We start from the raw sequence: 20,268 nt of genomic DNA on the forward strand, positions 1-20,268 counted from the left end.
GTTTACTGAAACTTCCTTTATTCTTGGGACACTGTACGGAGGAAGCCTTTGAAGTATGAAGGACTAATCTGGGACAGTTTTAGTAGGTATAGAAGTCAACAGGTTGGACACAGAGGGTTTTGAAGCTCATTCACTATATGGACCTGTTAGCATACTGAACATTATGCTGGAGTGAGAGAGATAAGCTATTTGCAAAACAGGTGAAGCACAACAGAGAGACGGGAAAAGAACTGTGAAAGTTAGGTTCATGTAAACAAAAGCACAGGTATTATGATTAACCTTAGTTAGGTAACCTAAGTAGGATAAATGATAGCAAATGACCTGAAATACGTGAAGAATTCAGAATCGCCATTGATTCCTGTATCCAGGAGCATCAAAATATGTATTATTTTGTGCAAAATATTATTTGTTTTAGTTCAACATATATGTTTCTAAATAAAAATACCAAAATAAAAGATTGCAAGAAGCATTAAAGCAGAAATATTAAAGTGATTCAGCTTAATTCCAACTTGTAAGAATCAAGAATAAAAGCAATACTTTGAAAGAACAAAAACATTCTGAAATTAAAACATACAGGCTTATCACTAAAACCAAAGCCAAGGAAATCCAGTGCAATGACTCTATTAAATCTCTGGATCAGACCATCCCATACCTAAAAAGAAGAAAAAAAAACATAAATGAAAGCTCCTGATCAATTCTAGTATTGCTCTGTTGCCTGCTTTAAAAATACAATTTTAATGTAAAACTTTGGCTTATATTCATTACTTTTATTCAGTGTGACATTGATTAGTGAGCTTTTTCACAGCCGCAGAGGCCTAGGCTCAATATCTGTGCTAGGCACTGCTTATATGTAGTTTACATATTCTCCCTGTTTGTGTGAAGATTTTGTGCTTCTTCCCACATCTCAGAAATGTTCAGGTTAGATTGACTGATGTTTTTATGCTGACCTATTATCAGTCAGCATGGGTGTATGCTATACACCAGTCTGTTGTCCTGACCAGGACTGGGTCTTCCCATACTTCTGTAGATACAACATCCAACAGTGGAAACAATTTATTAAAAGAAAGAACCAGATTAACTGTACATTATTTTTAAAAAAAGTAACTGGCTCACTGGCACAGAAGCTGACTAGCCTCTAGACTTCAACATTTGAATCCTGAATACATGCAATTTGCATGCTGTAACCATGCTTACAAAGTTTTTCTACTGAAACTATTTTTCCTCCCACATGTCCTAAGATGTGCATATTAATTTAACTAAAAACTCTGAATAAGCCCCATATGTGCACGTGAATGTTTCCTGCAATTGATATGAACTGTCTATCTGTCTAAGGTTTATTCCGACCTTGCACTTAGAGAATATGCATCCATGCTCTAGAAATCTTATACGGTTACACAGGTTAAAAATGAATGGATGGATGCAAAAAATGGCAAATATCTGAGTAAATGTTAAACAGCAAATAGTGCAATATTAAGTAGAGTCAGTCAAGAGCTTACCTTGAACCAGTCATAACTTGAAGTTGGAAAACCATGTAAAAGTAATACTGCATCAGAACTTCCAACTGCACCTGGAGAATCTAAATAAAATAATCTCTTACTGATTTTTGTAAACTACACAAAATAATATCTGCACTTGAGCTTTAATGTGTGAAAAAAAACCCACTAAAGAAGGTACTCAGCGGTTTGGATATCGTGCAGACAGTATTGTTTATATTAAAAATGGTGAACTCGAGCAAGGACCAGACTACCATTTACTCTAAAGTGCTTAAGGAGGTCAGTGAGTACATAAAGTGTATAAAAAACACTTGATGTCATTTTTCAAAAATCACCATGCACTATGGAAATTGCAAAAGTTCAGAAGTTACCAAATGTTACGTAAAAAGGTGATCCGGCTGATCAAATTAAGTATAGGCCAGTTAACTTAACAAGCATCATGAGTAAATTAGTGGAAACAAACATTAAGTAAAACCTCAGCATTACATGACAAAAACAGGTATATTAGTCAGCAGGTGTTAAGACAGGGATACTGTTTCACTTATGTACGGGAATTATAAAAAGCAACCAAACCATATGGTCATTTATGTTGATTTTCAAAAGGCGTTTAATATGGTCCTACATGAGATTCTAGGGATCAAACTGAAAGAATTCAAGCTGAAGTGTGCAGATGGGTACAAAATTGTCTTAAATACAAGAAGTAAAGGGATATGGTATAAGGAATACCTTGTAAATTTGGTGATGTTATAGTTGTTTTTGAGGGTTCAGCGCTGTTTTAATATACATTAATTATCATGGTAAGAAAATAAATAACCAGCAGGTTAAATATATAGATCATACTAAACTAAACAGAACTGTGGATAATGTACAGAAGATGTAATGCAGTTGAATCATTACAGAGGACAGAATGCTGGCTTTCACATATTTGGGGAAAATGAGATTTAATGTTGTGGCAAACCTGGTAGCACCCAAAAAACATGTTAAGAAGTTATTTACGGTCGTAGTACTGTGGAAAACAGACAGTCCGTAAACCTAAAAGGGAGTACCGGAGGGCAGAACATCAATAGAGAAAGCCTAAACGAACGGTCCATTATGAAATCCTAAAAGTTCATATACAGTTATGCTTGAAAGTTTGTGAACCCTTTAGAATTTTCTATATTTCTGCATACATATGACCTAAAACATCATCAGATTTTCACTAAAGTCCTAAAAGCAAATAAAGAGAAACGAGTTAAACAAATGAGACAAAAATATTATACTTGGTCATTTATTTATTAAGGAAAATGATAGAATATTACATATTTGTGAGTGGCAAAAGTATGTGAACCTTTGCTTTCAGTATCTGGTGTGACGCCCCCTTTGCAGCAATAACTTGAACTAAACGTTTCCGGTAATTTGATCATTCCTGCACACTGGCTTGGAGGAATTTTAGCCCATTCCTCCGCACAGAACAGCTTCAACTCTGGGATGTTGGTGGGTTTCCTCACATTAACTGCTCACTTCAGGTCCTCCCACAACATTTCGATTGGATTAAGGTCAGAAATTTGACTTGGCCATTCAAAAAGATTAACTTTATTCTTCTTTAACCATTCTTTGGTAGAACGACTTGTGTGCTTTGGGTCGTTGCCTTGCTGCATGACCCACCTTCCCTTGAGGTTCAGTTCATGGACAGATGTCCTGACATTTTCCTTTAGAATTCTCTGATATAATTCAGAATTCATTGTTCCATCAATGAATGCAAGTCGTCCTGGCCCAGATGCAGCAAAACAGGCCCAAACCATGATACTAACACCACCATGTTTCACAGATGGGATAAGGTTCTTATGCTGGAATGCAGTGTTTTCCTTTCTCCAAACATAATGCTTTTCATTTAAACCAAAAAGTTCTATTTTGGTGACATCCGTCCACAAAACATTCTTCCAAAAGTCTTCTGGTTTGTCCACGTGATCTTTAGCAAACTGCAGACGAGCAGCAATGTTTTATTTGGAGAGCAGTGGCTTTCTCCTTGCAACCCTGCCATTCACACCATTGTTGCTCAGTGTTATCCTGATGGTGGACTCATGGACATGAACATTAGCCAATGTGAGACAGGCCTTCAGTTGCTTAAATTACCCTGGGGTCCTTTGTGACCTCGCCGACTATTACACGCCTTGCTCTTGGAGTGATCTTTGTTGGTTGACCACTTCTTGGGAGGGTAACAATATCTCTGACTGTGGATTGGTGGAGTCCAAACTCTTTAGAGATGGTTTTGTAACCTTTTCCAGCCTGATGAGCATCAACAACTCTTTTTCTGAGGTCCTCAGAAATCTCTTTTGTTCGTGCCATGATACACTTCCACAAATGTGTTGTGAAGAGCAGACTTTGATAGATCCCTGTTCTTTAAATAACACAGGGTTCCCACTCACACCTGAGTGTTATCCCATTGATTGAAAACACCTGACTCTAATTTCACCTTCAAACTAACTGCTAATCCTAGAGGTTCACATACTTTTGCCACTCACAAATATGTAATATTCAATCATTTTCCTCAATAAATAAATGACCAAGTATAATATTTTTGTCTCATTTGTTTAACTGGTTTCTCTTTACTTTTAGGACTGATGATGATGATGTTTTAGGTCATATTTATGCAGAAATATAGAAAATTCTAAAGGGTTCACAAACTTTCAAGCACAACTGTAGCTAAACATAACTAAGCAGTTCATCTAGAGAGATCTTACTTTTTTTTCTAAAATTAATAGCAACAGTGTAAATCCAAAAGTCTGCTTTTCAACTGTTGATCACTTTTTAAACCCAGCTCCATTAGCACTGAAAGCATCAGAAGCTAAAAGTGAAGATTTTGTGGTATATTTTATAGAAAACATAGATAATACTAGACTTTGTATAAAACAAACTTCAAAGAAAATATTGTTGAATCTAAATAAGCTAAGCATTGTGAACTTGGCTGCTTCGCTAAAATTAGTTTATGTGAATTTCATATAGTAATTACTCAGTTAAAACAGTCCCCTTGTGTAAGTTTCTGATATGCTTATCAACAATATTTTTGACATAGTAAACTGTTCATTAGATTCTGCGATTTTCCCTGATTCTTTCAAAACAGTTGTAATTAAGCCTCTACTCAAAAAAAACAGACAAAAAAAAAAAACTTGAATGTTCTACCTTAGACAATTACAGGCCAATCTCCAATTTGCCTTTTCTCAGTAAAATTCTGGAAAAAGCAGATTTTCAGTAGTTAAGTGATTAGTTGAATGAAATATTTATTCTTGATAATTATCAGTCAGATTTTAGATCAAATCATAGTACTTAAACAGTTCTAGTTAAATTAGTAAATGATTTGCGAATTAAAGTAGATGCAAATAAAATATTTTGAATTGTTTTGCTAGACTTGAAAGCAGTATTCGATACTATAGATCATGATATTCTTATAAATTGCCTTAGCCAGTGGTTTGGGCTTCCGGGTAAATCTTAAATAACTGGAAGGGCACTCTTTGTTAGTAACGGCAATTGTGCATCAAAAATACATGATATTCTATATGGTGTACTGTAAAGATCAGTTTTGGGACCATTATTATTTTCACTTTACATGCTTCCATTAGGCCAGATTATTTCAAAATACAATGTAAATTACCATAGCTATGCTGATGACACACAGCTACAGTGCATCCAGAAAGTATTCACAGCGCATTACTTTTTCCACATTTTGTTATGTTACAGCCTTATTCCAAAATGGATTAATTTTTTTCCTCAGAATTCTACACACAACATCCCATAATGACGTGAAAAACGTTTACTTGAGGTTTTTGCAAATTTATTAAAAATAAAAAAACTGAGAAAAATTAAATTTACATAAGTATTCACAGCCTTTGCTCAATACTTTGTCGATGCACCTTTGGCAGCAATTACAGCCTCAAGTCTTTTTGAATATGATGCCACAAGCTTGGCACACCTATAATTAGCCAGTTTCGCCCATTCCTCTTTGCAGCACCTCTCAAGCTCCATCAGGTTGGATGGGAAGCGTCGGTGCACAGCCATTTTAAGATCTCTCCAGAGATGTTCAATCGGATGCAAGTCTGGGCTCTAGCTGGGCCACTCAAGGGCATTCACAGAGTTGTCCTGAAGCCACTCCTTTGATATCTTGGCTGTATGCTTAGGGTCGTTGTCCTGCTGAGAGATGAACCGTCGCCCCAGTCTGAGGTCAAGAGCGCTCTGGAGCAGGTTTTCATCCAGGATGTCTCTGTACATTGCTGCAGTCATCTTTCCCTTTATCCTGACTAGTCTCCCAGTTCCTGCCGCTGAAAAACATACCCACAGCATGATGCTGCCACCACCATGCTGCACTGTAGAGATGGCATTGGCCTGGTGATGAGCGGTGCCTGGTTTTCTCCAAACGTGACGCCTGGCATTCACACCAAAGAATTCAATCTTTGTCTCATCAGACCAGAGAATTTTGTTTCTCATGGTCTGAGAGTCCTTCAGGTGCCTTTTGGAAAACTCCAGGCGGGCTGCCTTGTGCGTTTTACTAAGGAGTGGCTTCCGTCTGGCTACTCTACCATACAGGCCTGATTGGTGGATTGCTGCAGACATGGTTGTCCTTCTGGAAGGTTCTCCTCTCTCCACAGAGGACCTCTGGAGCTCTGACAGAGTGACCATCGGGTTTTTGGTAACCTCCCTGACTAAGGCCATTCTCCCCTGATCACTCAGTTTAGATGGCCGGCCAGCTCTAGGAAGAGTCCTGGTGGTTTCGAACTTCTTCCACTTACGGAAGATGGAGGCCACTGTGCTCATTGGGACCTTCAAAGCAGCAGAAATTTTTCTGTAACCTTCCCCAGATTTGTGCCTTCAGACAATCCTGTCTCGGAGGTCTACAGACAATTCCTTTGACTTCATTCTTGGTTTGTGCTCTGACATGAACTGTCAACTGTGGGACCTTATATAGACAGGTGTGTACCTTTCCAAATCATGTCCAATCAACTGAATTTACCACAGGTGGACTCCAATTAAGCTGCAGAAACATCTAAAGGATGATCAGGGGAAACAGGATGCACCTGAATTCAGCTTTGAGCTTCATGGCAAAGGCTGTGAATACTTATGTACATGTGATTTCTCAATTTTTTTTATTTTTAATAAATTTGCAAGTAAACTTTTTTCACGTCATTATGGGGTGTTGTGTGTAGAATTCTGAGCAAAAAAATGAATTTAATCCATTTTGGAATAAGGCTGTAACATAACAAAATGTGGAAAAAGTGATGCGCTGTGAATCCTTTCTGGATGCACTGTATATTCATCCATTGCGCTAGATGACCCACAGGCTCTAAACTCCCTTGACCCAGTGCCTTACTAGTTTAACAGAATAGATGAGTATGAATTTCCTTAAACTACACAAGCAAAAAAAAAACAGAATTGTTGCTTATTGTCAGCAATAAACAATGTGATATTCTTAGAAACAAAATTAATCGTCTGGCCCTGCAAATCAAACCAGAGGTCAAGAATTTATGGTGTTACTGATTGTAACCTTAATGTCAGATCGCACATTAATAATACTACCAAGACTGCTTTCTTCCATCTAAGCAACACTACAAGGGTGATCTCTTGCAACATTTAAAGTTGCTGAAAAATTCATACATGCTTTTGTATTTAGCCAACTCAGTTACTACAATGCTCTTCTATCAGGACTACCCAAAAAGGTCATGTATCGGCTACAGCTTGTCCAGAATGTAGCAGCAAGAAATTCAAACAAAAATAAAAAATATATGCATGTATCCCCAATATTAATATCTTTATTTGCTGCCAGTGTCCTTTAGAATTGATTTTAAAATACTTCTGCTTGTATTTAAGGCTTTAAACAATATTGCCCCTCCCTACATTTCAGAATGGTTGTTTCCTTATGTACTGAATTGCAGTCTTAAATCTGCAAATACTGGTTTGCTTGTTATTCCAAGATCCATGCATAAATTAACTTGTGAGGCAGCCTTCTGTTCTTATGCGCCTAAAATTTGGAATAATTTACCAACCGAAATATGCCAGGCTAAATTCTTTGGAATTAAATTAAATTATAAAAACCCATTTTTTTTTTTTTTTAATTCTGGCTTTCCTGTAATTAAAACATAAAATAGTGATCTGATGATATGTTTAGCTCTTTAATGTATAAATTAAGTACCCAGTATTAATCTATTGCATGCTCTACTTTTTCTCTCCCATCCTCCCACACCTGCTCAAAGAACTCTATTCTGTAGTCACCTGGGGTACTGAAAGAAATGAGGAAGCCTTGGAAACCTTTATTGATGACTGCATCAACTGTGCCCAGTGGAAGGTGGGCGACCAGCTGGCCTAGGTCATTTTGACTTCTATGATGCAGAATCTGGTTACCAACAGATTTAACTATTTGATTTGCTTGCTTCTATCTTCCAACCGTGGCCCTCAAGAAGGTTTATTTTTCTCCTATTAGTTTTTTTTGTTTTCCTCTCTTCTGTGCCAGCTGGTAAACTAATCACATTCAGGAATTAAGAACTCCACCTATAACCTTAATCAAGTGAAACTGCTATTGATGGTTTTATTTGCTTTTGTATCTTTTCACCGAGTCTAATAACATCACACCGTTTCTACTTAATGTGCTGCCATGTAGACATGCTTAAGTCAAATGTAGATATAGCTCTCTATTATAAAAAAAAATCCTGGGAGAGAAAAACGGGAGACGAGGCATGATCTTCACGTTAAGATCACGGAACATACTTAAAAGACCCGCGAGACGAAAGAGAATGGCCACGGAGCATCTCGTGGGGACCTTAAACATGAGACTTTGTGCCAAGAGATTGACCCAGGACCGTCTTGCGATGACGTAGAACATGAGATTCTTGCAAGACACGCCCTACTTACAACCAATATCAAATAAGACTACGGGCAGCAAAACACTCAGTCATGTGAGTGTAAGGATTTCAGCACACACAGATCCAGGGCTCTCAGCGTATATAAAGAGTATAAGGACAATATGTTATAAATGAAATATCGACGACTAAGCGAATAAGAAAACAGCTCAGAGAAAAGAGATTCAAAAGCACTGGAGAGAAAAAAGCGCAAAAAAGAATAATCTAGGTGCAAATTCAGAAAATAAGGAAAGTAATTATCAGCCCGGAGCAAGTGATATTGAAAATAAGCACGTCCAATCAGGCTCAGAATTAAAAGACAGAGAGTAAAAGACAAAGTAGAACTTCATAAAGAGGTTCACAAACATTGGCGCTATACACATGCAGAGCAGGTTAGATATTATGAATGCATTGGAATTCGAAAGACTCAAAAAAAAAAAAAAAGTTGGCGCGCTACACATGTGGAGAAAGTTAAAGAATATGAAAGTAGGAAAATTAGAAAGTATAAAATGAAGAAAGTAAAGAGAAGGGAAAATAATCACCACGGACCAGGTGTCATTGAAAAAGAAAACAGGACAAAGCGAGGTCACAAATAAAAGACAGAGTGGAAAACAAAGTAAACGTCATAAAGAGGTTAAAAAACAAGGGGGCCAAACACATCCAGAGCAGATTAGAGATAATGAAAACTGGAATTCAAAAGACTCAAACAAAAAACAGACGCGAAACACATGCAGAGCAAGATACAGAATATGAAAGCAGAAAAAAAGACAGTGTCAAAACAAAAAGTAAACATTGCATTAGTGCAAAAAAAGAGAAATTATTACTCAGAGAAATAACGAAAAGGCGAATAGAGATAGAATATATGGACATAGGTGATATGTCAGAAGTATGTAAATATTGTAAGGCTTTGAAGTTTAAGTCAGAGAATTTTAAAAATGTGGTTTACATTTATTTACATGCATTTATTGGTTACTTTGCAAAAAAATTATTAACTGCTGATGATGTAGATTGTTTTGTCTGTGCTAAAATTCCAAACAGAGAAACCTATCCTGAATTATGGTACAAAGTCATGAGGATGCCATCATCTATATGCTACACCGATCCCTCTCCCACTTGGACAGAGGCAGTGGTGCTGTAAGAATTATGTTTTTGGACTTCTGTAGCGCCTTCAACACCATCCAACCTCTGCTCCTTAGGGACAAGCTGACTGAGATGGAAGTAGACTCACACCTTGTGGCATGGATCATGAACTATCTTACAGACAGACCTCACTATGTGCGTCTTGGGAACTGCAGGTCTGACATTGTGGTCAGCAACACAGGAAAGCCGCAGGGGACTGTACTTTCTCCAGTCCCGTTCAGCCAGTATACATCAGACTTCCAATACGATTCAGAGTCCTGCCACGTGCAAAAGTTCAATGATGACACTGCTAATGTGGGCTGCATCAGGAGTGGGCAGGAGGAGGAGTGCAGGAAGCTAATCAAAGACTTTGTTAAATGATGTGACTCAAACCACTTACACCTGAACACCAGCAAGACCAAGGTACTGATGGTGGATTTTAGGAGGCCCAGGCCCCTCATAGACCCTGTGATCATCAGAGGAGACTGTGTGCAGAGGGTACAGACCTATAAATACCTGGGAGTGCAGCTGGATGACAAATTGGACTGGACTGCCAATACTGATGCTCTGTGTAAGAAAGGTCAGAGCCAACTATACTTTTTTAGAAGGTTGGCATCCTTCAACATCTGCAGTAAGATGCTGCAGACGGTTGTGTTGAGTGCCCTCTTCTACGCGGTGGTGTGCTGGGGAGGCAGCATAAAGAAGAAGGACGTCTCACACCTGGACAAACTTGTTAAGAAGGCACGCTCTGTTGTAGGAATAAAGCTGGACAGTTTAACATCTGTAGCAGAGCGATGGGCACTAAGCAAACTCCTGTCAATCATGGAAAATCCACATCTCCAGGCAGAGGAGTAGCTTCAGTGACAGACTTTTGTCACTGTCTTGCTCCACTAACAGACTGAGGAGATCGTTCCTCCCCCATACTATGCGACTCTTCAATTCCACCCGGGGAGTATATGTTAACATTATTCAAAGTCTGTCTTTATTGTCTGTTTTTGCATGCATTTCTATTACTCTTTAATTTAATAATTTTTTTTGTATCAGTATACTGCTGCTGGATTATGTGAATTTCCCTTTGGGATTAATAAAGGATCTATCTATCTATCTAACACGTGTCTCACTGACCTCATTTAAAAGATTCAGCCTATTGGGATTCCAAATATTCTTTTTACAGAAGTTCTGAAATAAAAGTGAAACAAATGAAATGGCAACAATTCAAAAAAAAAAAATCTTAAAAGTGTGCATCCGGAAAACCAAACACGGGGGTTGGCGAGTGAAGCCCTCTAGTACTGTATATATTTTATATATATATATGCAAATTAGATCTGGTTGTTCTCTTGCCATCTTTATTTGTAACGCTTTTAAGCAGAAAACAATATGAACCTGTTTTTGTTAAGAGTAAAGGTTTGTTTTGCACTTTAGTGTTTATATCTTGATTAACAATGCCAAGGTGGATTTTCTATTTAGTTTCTATTTAGATTTTCTATATTAGAAATGATCGTAATATTAATGATAATATCCAAATAACTATGGTATATCCTTATTTTTGTTGATTAATCTGTAGAAAAACCTTGAGTTGCATTAAAATGTATGTTATTATTATAAATGTAAATAAATGTCACCTATTAGATGTAGTCAATAAAAATGTTAGATTTGAATACACATACAAAGAATTGTAAAACTAAAAAGTATACCATATGAAAAGGTCATAAGAAGCATAGTAGATCCTTCTATATCCAGACAATGAATAGAAGGAGTTATAAGGCTAATAGGACTGCAAAGTAGGGGCTGTGAGGAAATATTGAAGAAGATGAACCCTTTAAGCTTAAACAAAAGAAAATTAAGATGAGACATGACTGATTTGTTTAAAATTATAAAGAGAATATGGTGGATTCCAGCTGTTACTTTAAAATAAATTCTTAAAAAAAAAATAGAAAAGAAACTTAAGGAGGTTTTTGTTGTCACAGAGAACTACAGACATTAGTAAGAAGTTACCAAGTATTGTAATGTTGTAGACAGTAGTACTTTAGGTGACCTTGAAAATTTTACTTGATGTCATCTTGAAGAAACTGCGTAAGGAAGATTGATGAATCTGTTGGGCTAGAGGTTACAAATCTACTCCTCTTTGGTGGCAACACTGCTTTTATATTTTAATTTTTTGTGAGGCAGCACAGCCACCAACATTATAACTCTCATATCTGAAAAACATGACTGTTTAAGTGTAGTTTATTTAAATGGTCCAGGAAACTGTACTCACGGAAACATTGACTCTCTTTGCAATTTCTCTAAAGGAAAGACTTAAACTTTAAAGGGTTATAATGGTATATCTGTATTTCTTGGTTAATTGCCTTTTTCTCAACATTATGATAGCAATTTACAGTACTATATTATCCAAATAATGCTTCAGAAAATGCAGCAAAACTGCTTGCTTCAGCACTGTTTTATAGAGAATGAGGATTTGTAAATAATCAACAAAAGTTAGGACACTTGCAGGAATTGTATGCATCAACATTTAAGGCTTAATTGTCTTCCACTATAGTAGAAACACTTTAAGTTGTAAACCTAATACTTGTTACCTGAAAAGGGCCTTTTTATCACTCTAAAAATTATATTATTTTTCATTTTTTGGTAATCTAAACTTTTTTAACCTCTGACAGTTTACCACTGTACTTTGTACCATTTCAGGCTATTCACTGTACTTGAATTGTTTCATTTTCAATAATAAAACTGGAAAAAGGGAATGTTTTAAAACTTTTGAACAGTGGTATGTATATGCTTCAATTTTTGCTCATTGCTTGCTTAAAGTGAAAAGATTCAAGTCCTAACTTTTCTCACAATTTAAACCCCAACAGCTCTTCTAAGTCAGTCTTACAGCTCTTCCTACTGACTTTCTCTGTAATTCCATGTTTACTTTACAATATAATGGGAAAAAAGCAATCAGCATTTGAAAAGTAGCCTCACAAGTGTGATGTACAGCTTAAGCATAATCTCCTTGACTTGTACTTGGAAAGGCATGCCGCTTAAACTAACATCCTCAATTAACCTCCTTAATCACATTTGTCAAATGTCTTGCAGTGGACTGTAGTAAGTTCACTAGAACTTAACTCTTCCTCATAGGACACACTTTTAAATTTTAGATAGCTTTAGTCATTAGACCACTGTGTAATTATACAAATATTTTTGATTCATATTGCAATAAACATCATCTGTTGAAGTTTGAACAGTTTGTATATCTACCAGTTATGGTTTGACTGCTCCCATTTTTGTTAATTTTCTTTGTACTTTGTTAGCTTACTTAAGATTATTATCTATATATATCTATATATATATCTATATATATATCTATATCTATATAAAGGAGAGTTGGGATCCGAGAGACTGTGTTTGTGGAGGGATTGAGAGTTAAGGCGGGGGGGGGAGTCATGTGATCATCTACCCTCCCATTCACGTCATTTCATTCACTTCATTTCGCTCCGAGCTGAGCTTCACAGCTGACGCAGTCTTGCCATTCTTTTTCCTTAGTGTTTAGTCCTTTCTCCTTTACTAATTTACTGTTTAGTACACGCGGTACTTACACAGTCACTCATAAAAGAGGAGAAGACTCCGTGCAAGAAATGGGTATTGAAACTACCTTGGAAGACATGCAATCAATGAGACCATTAAACGGATCTCAAGAGAGGTCTTCTACGTTAGAAAAAAATGATTCGCTGCCAAAATCAGGCGGTTAAACAAATCTAAAGAAGACAGGATTTCTAGATTGGGAAAAGGACGATTGGCTGCCGAAACCAGGCGGTTAAAAGAATCTGAAGAAGACAGGACGTCTAGATTGGAAAAACCGCAAACCGCTGCCAAAACAAGCCAGTTAAACATGCAGCGAAGCGTGCCAGGTCTGCTAGTAATGTATATGTATGTTTGTGCCTTTTTTGTCTGCTGCTGCTGAAACCCTGCAATTTCCATTGGATTAATCACCAAACTTAGTTACACTGTTACCAAAATCATTAGTATAATTTAAAAAGAGAAATGGCTGCAAATTTTAGCATAATTTGAAAGAAACCCTTGAATCACCCTTGAGACCATCTGGGGCAACCGCCCTGGTTCCTTTGGGGGCCACGGGTACAGAGCTTTGAAGCTCCACCCTGAAGGGGCCCGCGGTCACCGCCAGGGGCCGCCCCCATGCCTTTGGAGCCCTGGACCTAAGCACTTCCGCCACACCAGGAAGTGCTGGGGGGAAGAGGAGCAGGGACACCCGGAGTGCTTCCGGGGATACAGCCAGCACTTCCGCCACATGGGGCGTGTTGGTGGGAGATTGCCGGAAAGCACCTGGAGCAAATCCGGGTGTGAATAAAGGGGGCCGCCTCCCTTCATCCAAGGCGAGAGTCCGGAGCGGAGTGGACTGAGCTGGAAGTAAGGAGGCAGCCTGAAGGAAGTAAGGCATTTTGTGGCCAGGACTTTGGGGGTTTGTGGTGCACTTATGGACATTATATTACTGTAAATAAACGTATGGTGGGAAAATGAACGAGTCTGCCTGTCTGTTTCCGGGCCAGCTTCCACAACTGACTGTTTGCTAATACATTCACTGCTGATATGTAGTTTTTAATAATTACGTTCATTAGTTAACTCATAATAAACCTTAACTTATCAGGCCAATAGTACTCGAGTGAACGGAATAAACTTTTTTATATAACACAAAGATGTTTACAGCTTCCAGCCTTCTGAAATGTATATACATATAAACAGTATCTTCCTTGAAGACTCTGATAAATGTTATCTAATCCCATTCCATTAACATTCCCTCTAGCTTCTGAGAATTTCCTAACTTCTGTACAGATTTAACTAAAAAATCACTCTAAATAATTCAACAAAACAGTAAAGAAAATACACACATAGACCAAAAACTGGGAATTGTATACCACATAATCTTCATAAGTGAACCTCACATTCTTTAATACAGAAAAAGTGAGTATTAACTGCATCACAGATGTTTATGAGAAAATGTATACTTAAAAATAATACAAATACTGTATATGTAAACATGAACTTCATTAATTTTACCTCTATAAAAAATATTATTTCCTTTGAATCGAAAGAAAGCTCCAGAATTTCTCCAGGAATTAAGTGCTGGGGAGAGTAAAGGTGGTGGTATGTGGAGATAGACAGCAATAAGTGGCACTGTCAGAAGCCCAACCTGGATCCACCACTCTCTCATCCTGTAAAATGGAATTTGTAACAATCTAAAAATAAGCATTAAACATATAAATATGCTGTGTACAAAACATCAATTGGTCTTTATGTACAAAACATCTAGCACGATTTGGTACTTTCTGAAGTTTTATTTCTGTCAAGCAACTGAAAGGCAAGAATACATTTCATTGACTGCTTTCAAATGTAATATTTGTAGAACAACAAAGCAAAATAAATCAAAAGTTATTTACTTTTACTGTTTTCAGCTTCTTCATTTGTATTATTTTTAGCAGGTGATACGAGTATTAAGGGAAGTGCTGGCAGGGTGACACGAGGTTCTTTCTGCCTTACAGTTTAAATGCCCTGGATTAAAATCCTGTCATGGTCATCAACAATGGGGAATCTGAATGTTATCAACATTTTCATGTGGGTATTCTCTGGTTACGTTGAGTTACCACCCATGTCACAAATGTTTGAGAAGAATGGCCATATATTAGAAAGTGTGAGTGTCTGCAGGAGTGTGCACTGTGATGGACTATTCAATTTAGGGCTGAGTTCTACCAGTGCAGACTGCAGCTCCTTAGACCCTAAGATGGAATAAGAAGTTCAGAAAATGCAAGTATAAATGGAATACAAGAATTTTGCCAACTTTGATCTGTTTAATCTTGCGAGAAGCATTGAAAATGAAAAATCTATAGCATATATAAATATTTTACAATAAAACAAAACAATTTTAAAGGAAATTAAACTATACTTTCAAGTAATTTACTAAGTAGTATTTAGAAATGAAAAAAAAAAAGGTAAATATGTTAGGAATTATTTTACATTTGTATTTATATCCAAATTACCACTGAAAGTAAATTATTTTAAAAGAACCCTGTTTTCAGAAAATAAAATGGAAGGTGTTAGTTCAGAACATGGAGAGGTGGATGGATAAATAGGATTACATGTATTCATTTTGGGGCGGATTACTGATTCCATTGAAAGCTTGTTAATTACTATCTTCTAAATATGAAAATAAAGTGACACATATATTATTGCAGTCTTCTCGGGATCATCAAACATAACAATGACTCTCACCTGCAGTTGTTCTCAAGAAAAAGACCACGTATGCCTAAAGAAATACAAACAAACAAACAATTCACTTCAAATATTATCTAAAATAGAGAAATAACCAGACTACATTTTTATCTGTAAACATATCCTTGAACAAATCTCTCATATTAACCACTTTTATTATTTGTGCAACTGAATAACCAAAAAATATTATTAGTGCCTGATTTATACAGTAAGCATAGATTATATAATAATTACAAGACAAACTGCAAACATATCAAACAACCTTTCATTTCTAAGAACAATTATGTTTCACTCAAGACAAATGCATTATTGTATTAAATATCAACAACTCATACTTTATTAATTCAGAATTTACATACTTTCTAGTTAAAGGCAAATGTATTTTACATTGCCGTAATGCTGGTTTATATGGGGTGGAGCCAAGCATCCCACAGCAACATCAAATGCAAGGCAGGAAACAGGAAATGGATCTGTTACTACTCTATTGGGAAACACGCTCATGCAAAAATAAGGACAAATCTAAAGTCACCAGTTAACTTAGCACATGATTTCAAAAACAGATGGAAAAATGGCCAACACGAGAGTAGGCTTTAATGTCATAAATTCTGGCATGAATGAATCAAGCAACACAAACATGTATTATGTGGATGGATGTAAATGTTGCTAACACAAAAATTAAGCAATTACTTTTTAAAGGAGAAATGGTGTAGGAAGCCAGCACATCCTTCAAGCATATATGCAAATTTGCAACTTTCAAAATGCTTTTGAAACTGTTGCTTATATTTTAACGGAACATTTGTATACCTGCTTAACTATGTTATAATTAATTCCATGGAATAATACATCTATAATCAAAGCTGTTTAATTTATTTCAGGATCACATAGGTGATGAAAACATTTCCAGTAGCATTGGGTACAAGGCTGGAACCTACCCTACATGTGCTGCCAATCCACTGCTGGGAAAACTCATGCCCTTAAGGCCAAGTTAAAGTTACCAACTAACCTAACTCAAGGGTTGGAAAATGGGGTAACAATGTAGAATACTTATATAAAAGATATACAAGTATAAATATAAATAGTATAATAATACTATTTTAACTTCAGACTCAATTCAATACCAAACGAGAAATGAAAACATTTAAAATGGGAACAAATGTTAACTTAAGCAGTAAGAAAACATTTTTTTCTTATGGGAGGTTGGCATAACGTTTAAGCACGTACATTGTGAAAACTTTCTCAAATGAACAATGATGAATTTGCGTAGAGGATTTTTTTTTACAAAAAGATGTATTTTTTCTGGTACGCAACTGTACGTATAATATCAATAAAGTGAATTTTGCGTGTATTGAACTGTGCCCAGTTCCTGATAATAATCCGTCCACCAATTATGGAACTCTTTCAATCCAGTTCTGGGTACAAAGCATGAACTCATAACCTGTCAGTTAGCCTAGCACAATTTGACATTTGGCTAGAAAATATTACCGCCAAACCAATAACAGTAAAGTGAAACCTGCGAAATTATAATGAATAATTATGACACTAAGTCTTAGAAAACATTGCATGACCCAACATTAATAATAGTTTATTATCATTACAATTATTATAATAATAAACCTCGTGCTTAAAGTACTTAAAAGTAATCTTCCCCACGGGCCCTCATGGGTGCAAACTACGCAATAAATTCTGCGCTTATTAAGGTAAAGCCATTAACTGCACAGCATTTACTGTATCCACAAAATCTGCATTCTATCGACAGTTAAACGATTTCAAAACTCTCTTAACATTTTTTTAAATGGTCTTACGATGTTGTTGTTTTAAACACCTACGAGTTTTAGCCAATTTGCATGTTAATCCTTCAAAAGCCTCACACATGAAGCAGTAGACTGCTCGTCACAGATTTCAAGTGAAGAAAATGCCGTTCAGCCAATGAAGGAAGTCGAAAAGTAAACTTTACACATTTCACGGCTACCTTTCAATTGTTGACACGCCCATTGTCTGGTATTTCAACCATTACACCTTTGCGACGAATTCGATTTGTTAACCTACAGCCTTCCTCCTATTCATTACTGCCCTGTATTCCACCTACACATTCTAATACCTGCATCACGTTCTGATGTCTGACCCAAGCAGCGCTCCGTAGCACATGCCACAAACGGGCGCTTACGTCACTGCCAAAGAGTGTTGGAGAGTGCAGCCTACTGGTTAGGGGAACTTTCCAACAGACTCTGTCTGCGGTCAGTTCTGTGCAGTTGCGTGGTTTGTTTATGTATTTATTTTTAACGAGAAACTATAATTTTTGTTGTGACCGATTCTAGTTGGTATAAAAAGATAATGAGTAGATCAAATGCCGGCGTTTGTTTTTACTACTATAAGTACGCGATCAGTGCAAATTTTGCGCTGCATTTCAGCAGCTTTTGTTCCACAATTTATGTTCCCAAGAAAAAATGTGATTTCCAGCATGACATGTCTTAAAAAATAAACAGATTTATTGTAAGTACATAAGAAATACCATCTAGTGGTGAAAACGGAAAACTGTCAGAAATCCTGAAAAAATTAGGTTTTACAATTTAACGTGGAATCTGAAAAAGTAAACGCAAGGTTTATAGGAATTTGTATATTCCATAAAACATTGATTTTTTTCTGATGATAATAATAATAAACAATCGGTGGAATAAAAATATATAAATCTCATACTTTTTATTCCCAAAATGTTAAACATCTGATCGTTTCGCAGTAAGTAGAATTCTGCAAGTATCGAATGGATTCTGTTTGAAGTGATACACTATTCTTACACCAGTACATTATTTGTAATACAGATCAGACTGATTTTTCCCTTGAGTGCTGATAACTTTGATTTTCCTTTTCACAATTTAATTTTAACTTAGTTCTGTTGTTATCACTAAGATTTCCAAAATAAATTGTGTAGGTTAAAGTGGTTTCCATAGAATTATATAAGCACCATACTATTAATATAAATTTGACTGTGTTTTATTATTACAGATTGTATCTTGTTTATAAATTGTGTCTCTTTTAAAATGAACAAGAATTTCATTATTTGAAACCTGAAGCTGTACAAGTAACTTTTTGTTGGCATGCTGCATTGTATATTATTATGAGGTTTTTGTTGGTCCAGACACATGCATTCTAATCCTATAAACAATTCTCAATTTAAGTGATATTGCTTGATATAAAATAAAATATACAGTACATATCAAGTGAAATATAAAGAAAAAAGAAAAATTAAACATTTATATTTTGCCTTTCTCTTTGCTTTTGAACTGCATACCTAAGAATAACTGTGTCAAATGTATTCTACTTACAGCACACAGATTACATATGTTCATACACTAACAAATAAGAATCACACTGTCAAAGGACTATATATACAGTATACTTACTGAGAAAATTATTAGGAACTGTATACTAATGCTTGGTAGGGCCTACTTTTACTCTCAAAACAGCCACAGTTTTTTGTTGTATGGATAGCAGAAAATGCTGTAAATATTCCTTTGAGATTTTAGTCAATGTTAACCTGATTGTGTCACACATTTTCTGCAGATTTGTTAGCTGCATATTCATGCTGCAAATCTGATTTTTTTTTCTGCATCCCAAAGGTGTCCCATTGGATTCAAATCCAGTAACTGGGAAGGCCATTGAAGAACACTGAACACATTGTCATGTTTATGAAATCAGTTTGAGATAACTTTTGCTTGTGACATGCATGGTGCATTATCATGCTGGAAGTAGCCATTAGATGATAAGTAACTTGTAGCCATGAATGGATGTCCATGATCAATTAGACTATGGTATTCAAGTGATGATTGATTGGTATATCTATCTATCTATCTATCTATCTATCTATCTATCTATCTATCTATCTATCTATCTATCTATCTATTAACATGCCCAAAGTGTACCATTAGAACATTCTCCACACCATTACACCTCCACCTCCAGCCTGGACTGTTGTTACATGCCAGGTTGGGTAAGTGGATTTATGATGTTGGTCCCAAATTCTAACCCTATCATCTGTGTGCCTCAGCAGAAATCAGATTCATCAAACCAGGCTCCGTTTTTCCATTCTTCAGCTGACAAATCTTAATGAGGCTGTGTGAACTCCTACTGTTGTAGCTCATCCACCTCAATGTTCAATTTGTTGTTCATTCTCTCATGCTTTACCATAACCTTTCTCTCCACTTGAACCAATCTATCCATTCTCCTATGAACCCTCTATAGTTAACAAGGAATTTCTGTCTGCTGGGCTACCACACACCGAAAGTTTTTGTGTTTCTCATCATTTTGAGTAAACTATAGATCAGTGAAAGGCAACCTTTTTCGAGTTGCGGCGCACTAAGTCCAAAAATTTTCTTTCGCGGCGCACCTGAGGGACTGCCCATAAATAAAGTCGTGACGACACAATCTATTGACAATCGCCAATAAAAACAGTTAATTTTACAAGTTTAAAAGAGATTTTATTAATAAAGGAATCAAAGGATAAATCTTAAATTTAATTCATTTGAACGTTGAGATTGTTT

The 20,268-nt window shown here is 36.3% G+C and overlaps 1 protein-coding gene across 6 annotated transcripts in view; it reads right to left on the reverse strand.

Moving 5' to 3' along the window:
* Positions 1-17,850, reverse strand: part of mest — a 41,736-nt gene extending 23,886 nt beyond the window's left edge. The window contains exons 1-5 of one of the 6 annotated variants that reach the window (XM_039761378.1): positions 17,832-17,850; positions 15,734-15,767; positions 14,525-14,679; positions 1,497-1,576; positions 575-652 (exon numbers count right to left, since the gene is read on the reverse strand). In XM_039761378.1, coding sequence (XP_039617312.1) covers positions 575-652; positions 1,497-1,576; positions 14,525-14,678 — 312 coding nt within the window. In that variant the 5' untranslated portion in view covers position 14,679; positions 15,734-15,767; positions 17,832-17,850. The other 5 variants (XM_039761377.1, XM_039761375.1, XM_039761373.1 and 2 more) reach the window with 5 other exon arrangements.
* Between the last annotated feature and the right edge of the window lie 2,418 nt (positions 17,851-20,268).

The sequence above is a fragment of the Polypterus senegalus genome, chromosome 8, assembly GCF_016835505.1.
Source record: "Polypterus senegalus isolate Bchr_013 chromosome 8, ASM1683550v1, whole genome shotgun sequence".
NCBI classification, from domain to species: domain Eukaryota; kingdom Metazoa; phylum Chordata; class Cladistia; order Polypteriformes; family Polypteridae; genus Polypterus; species Polypterus senegalus.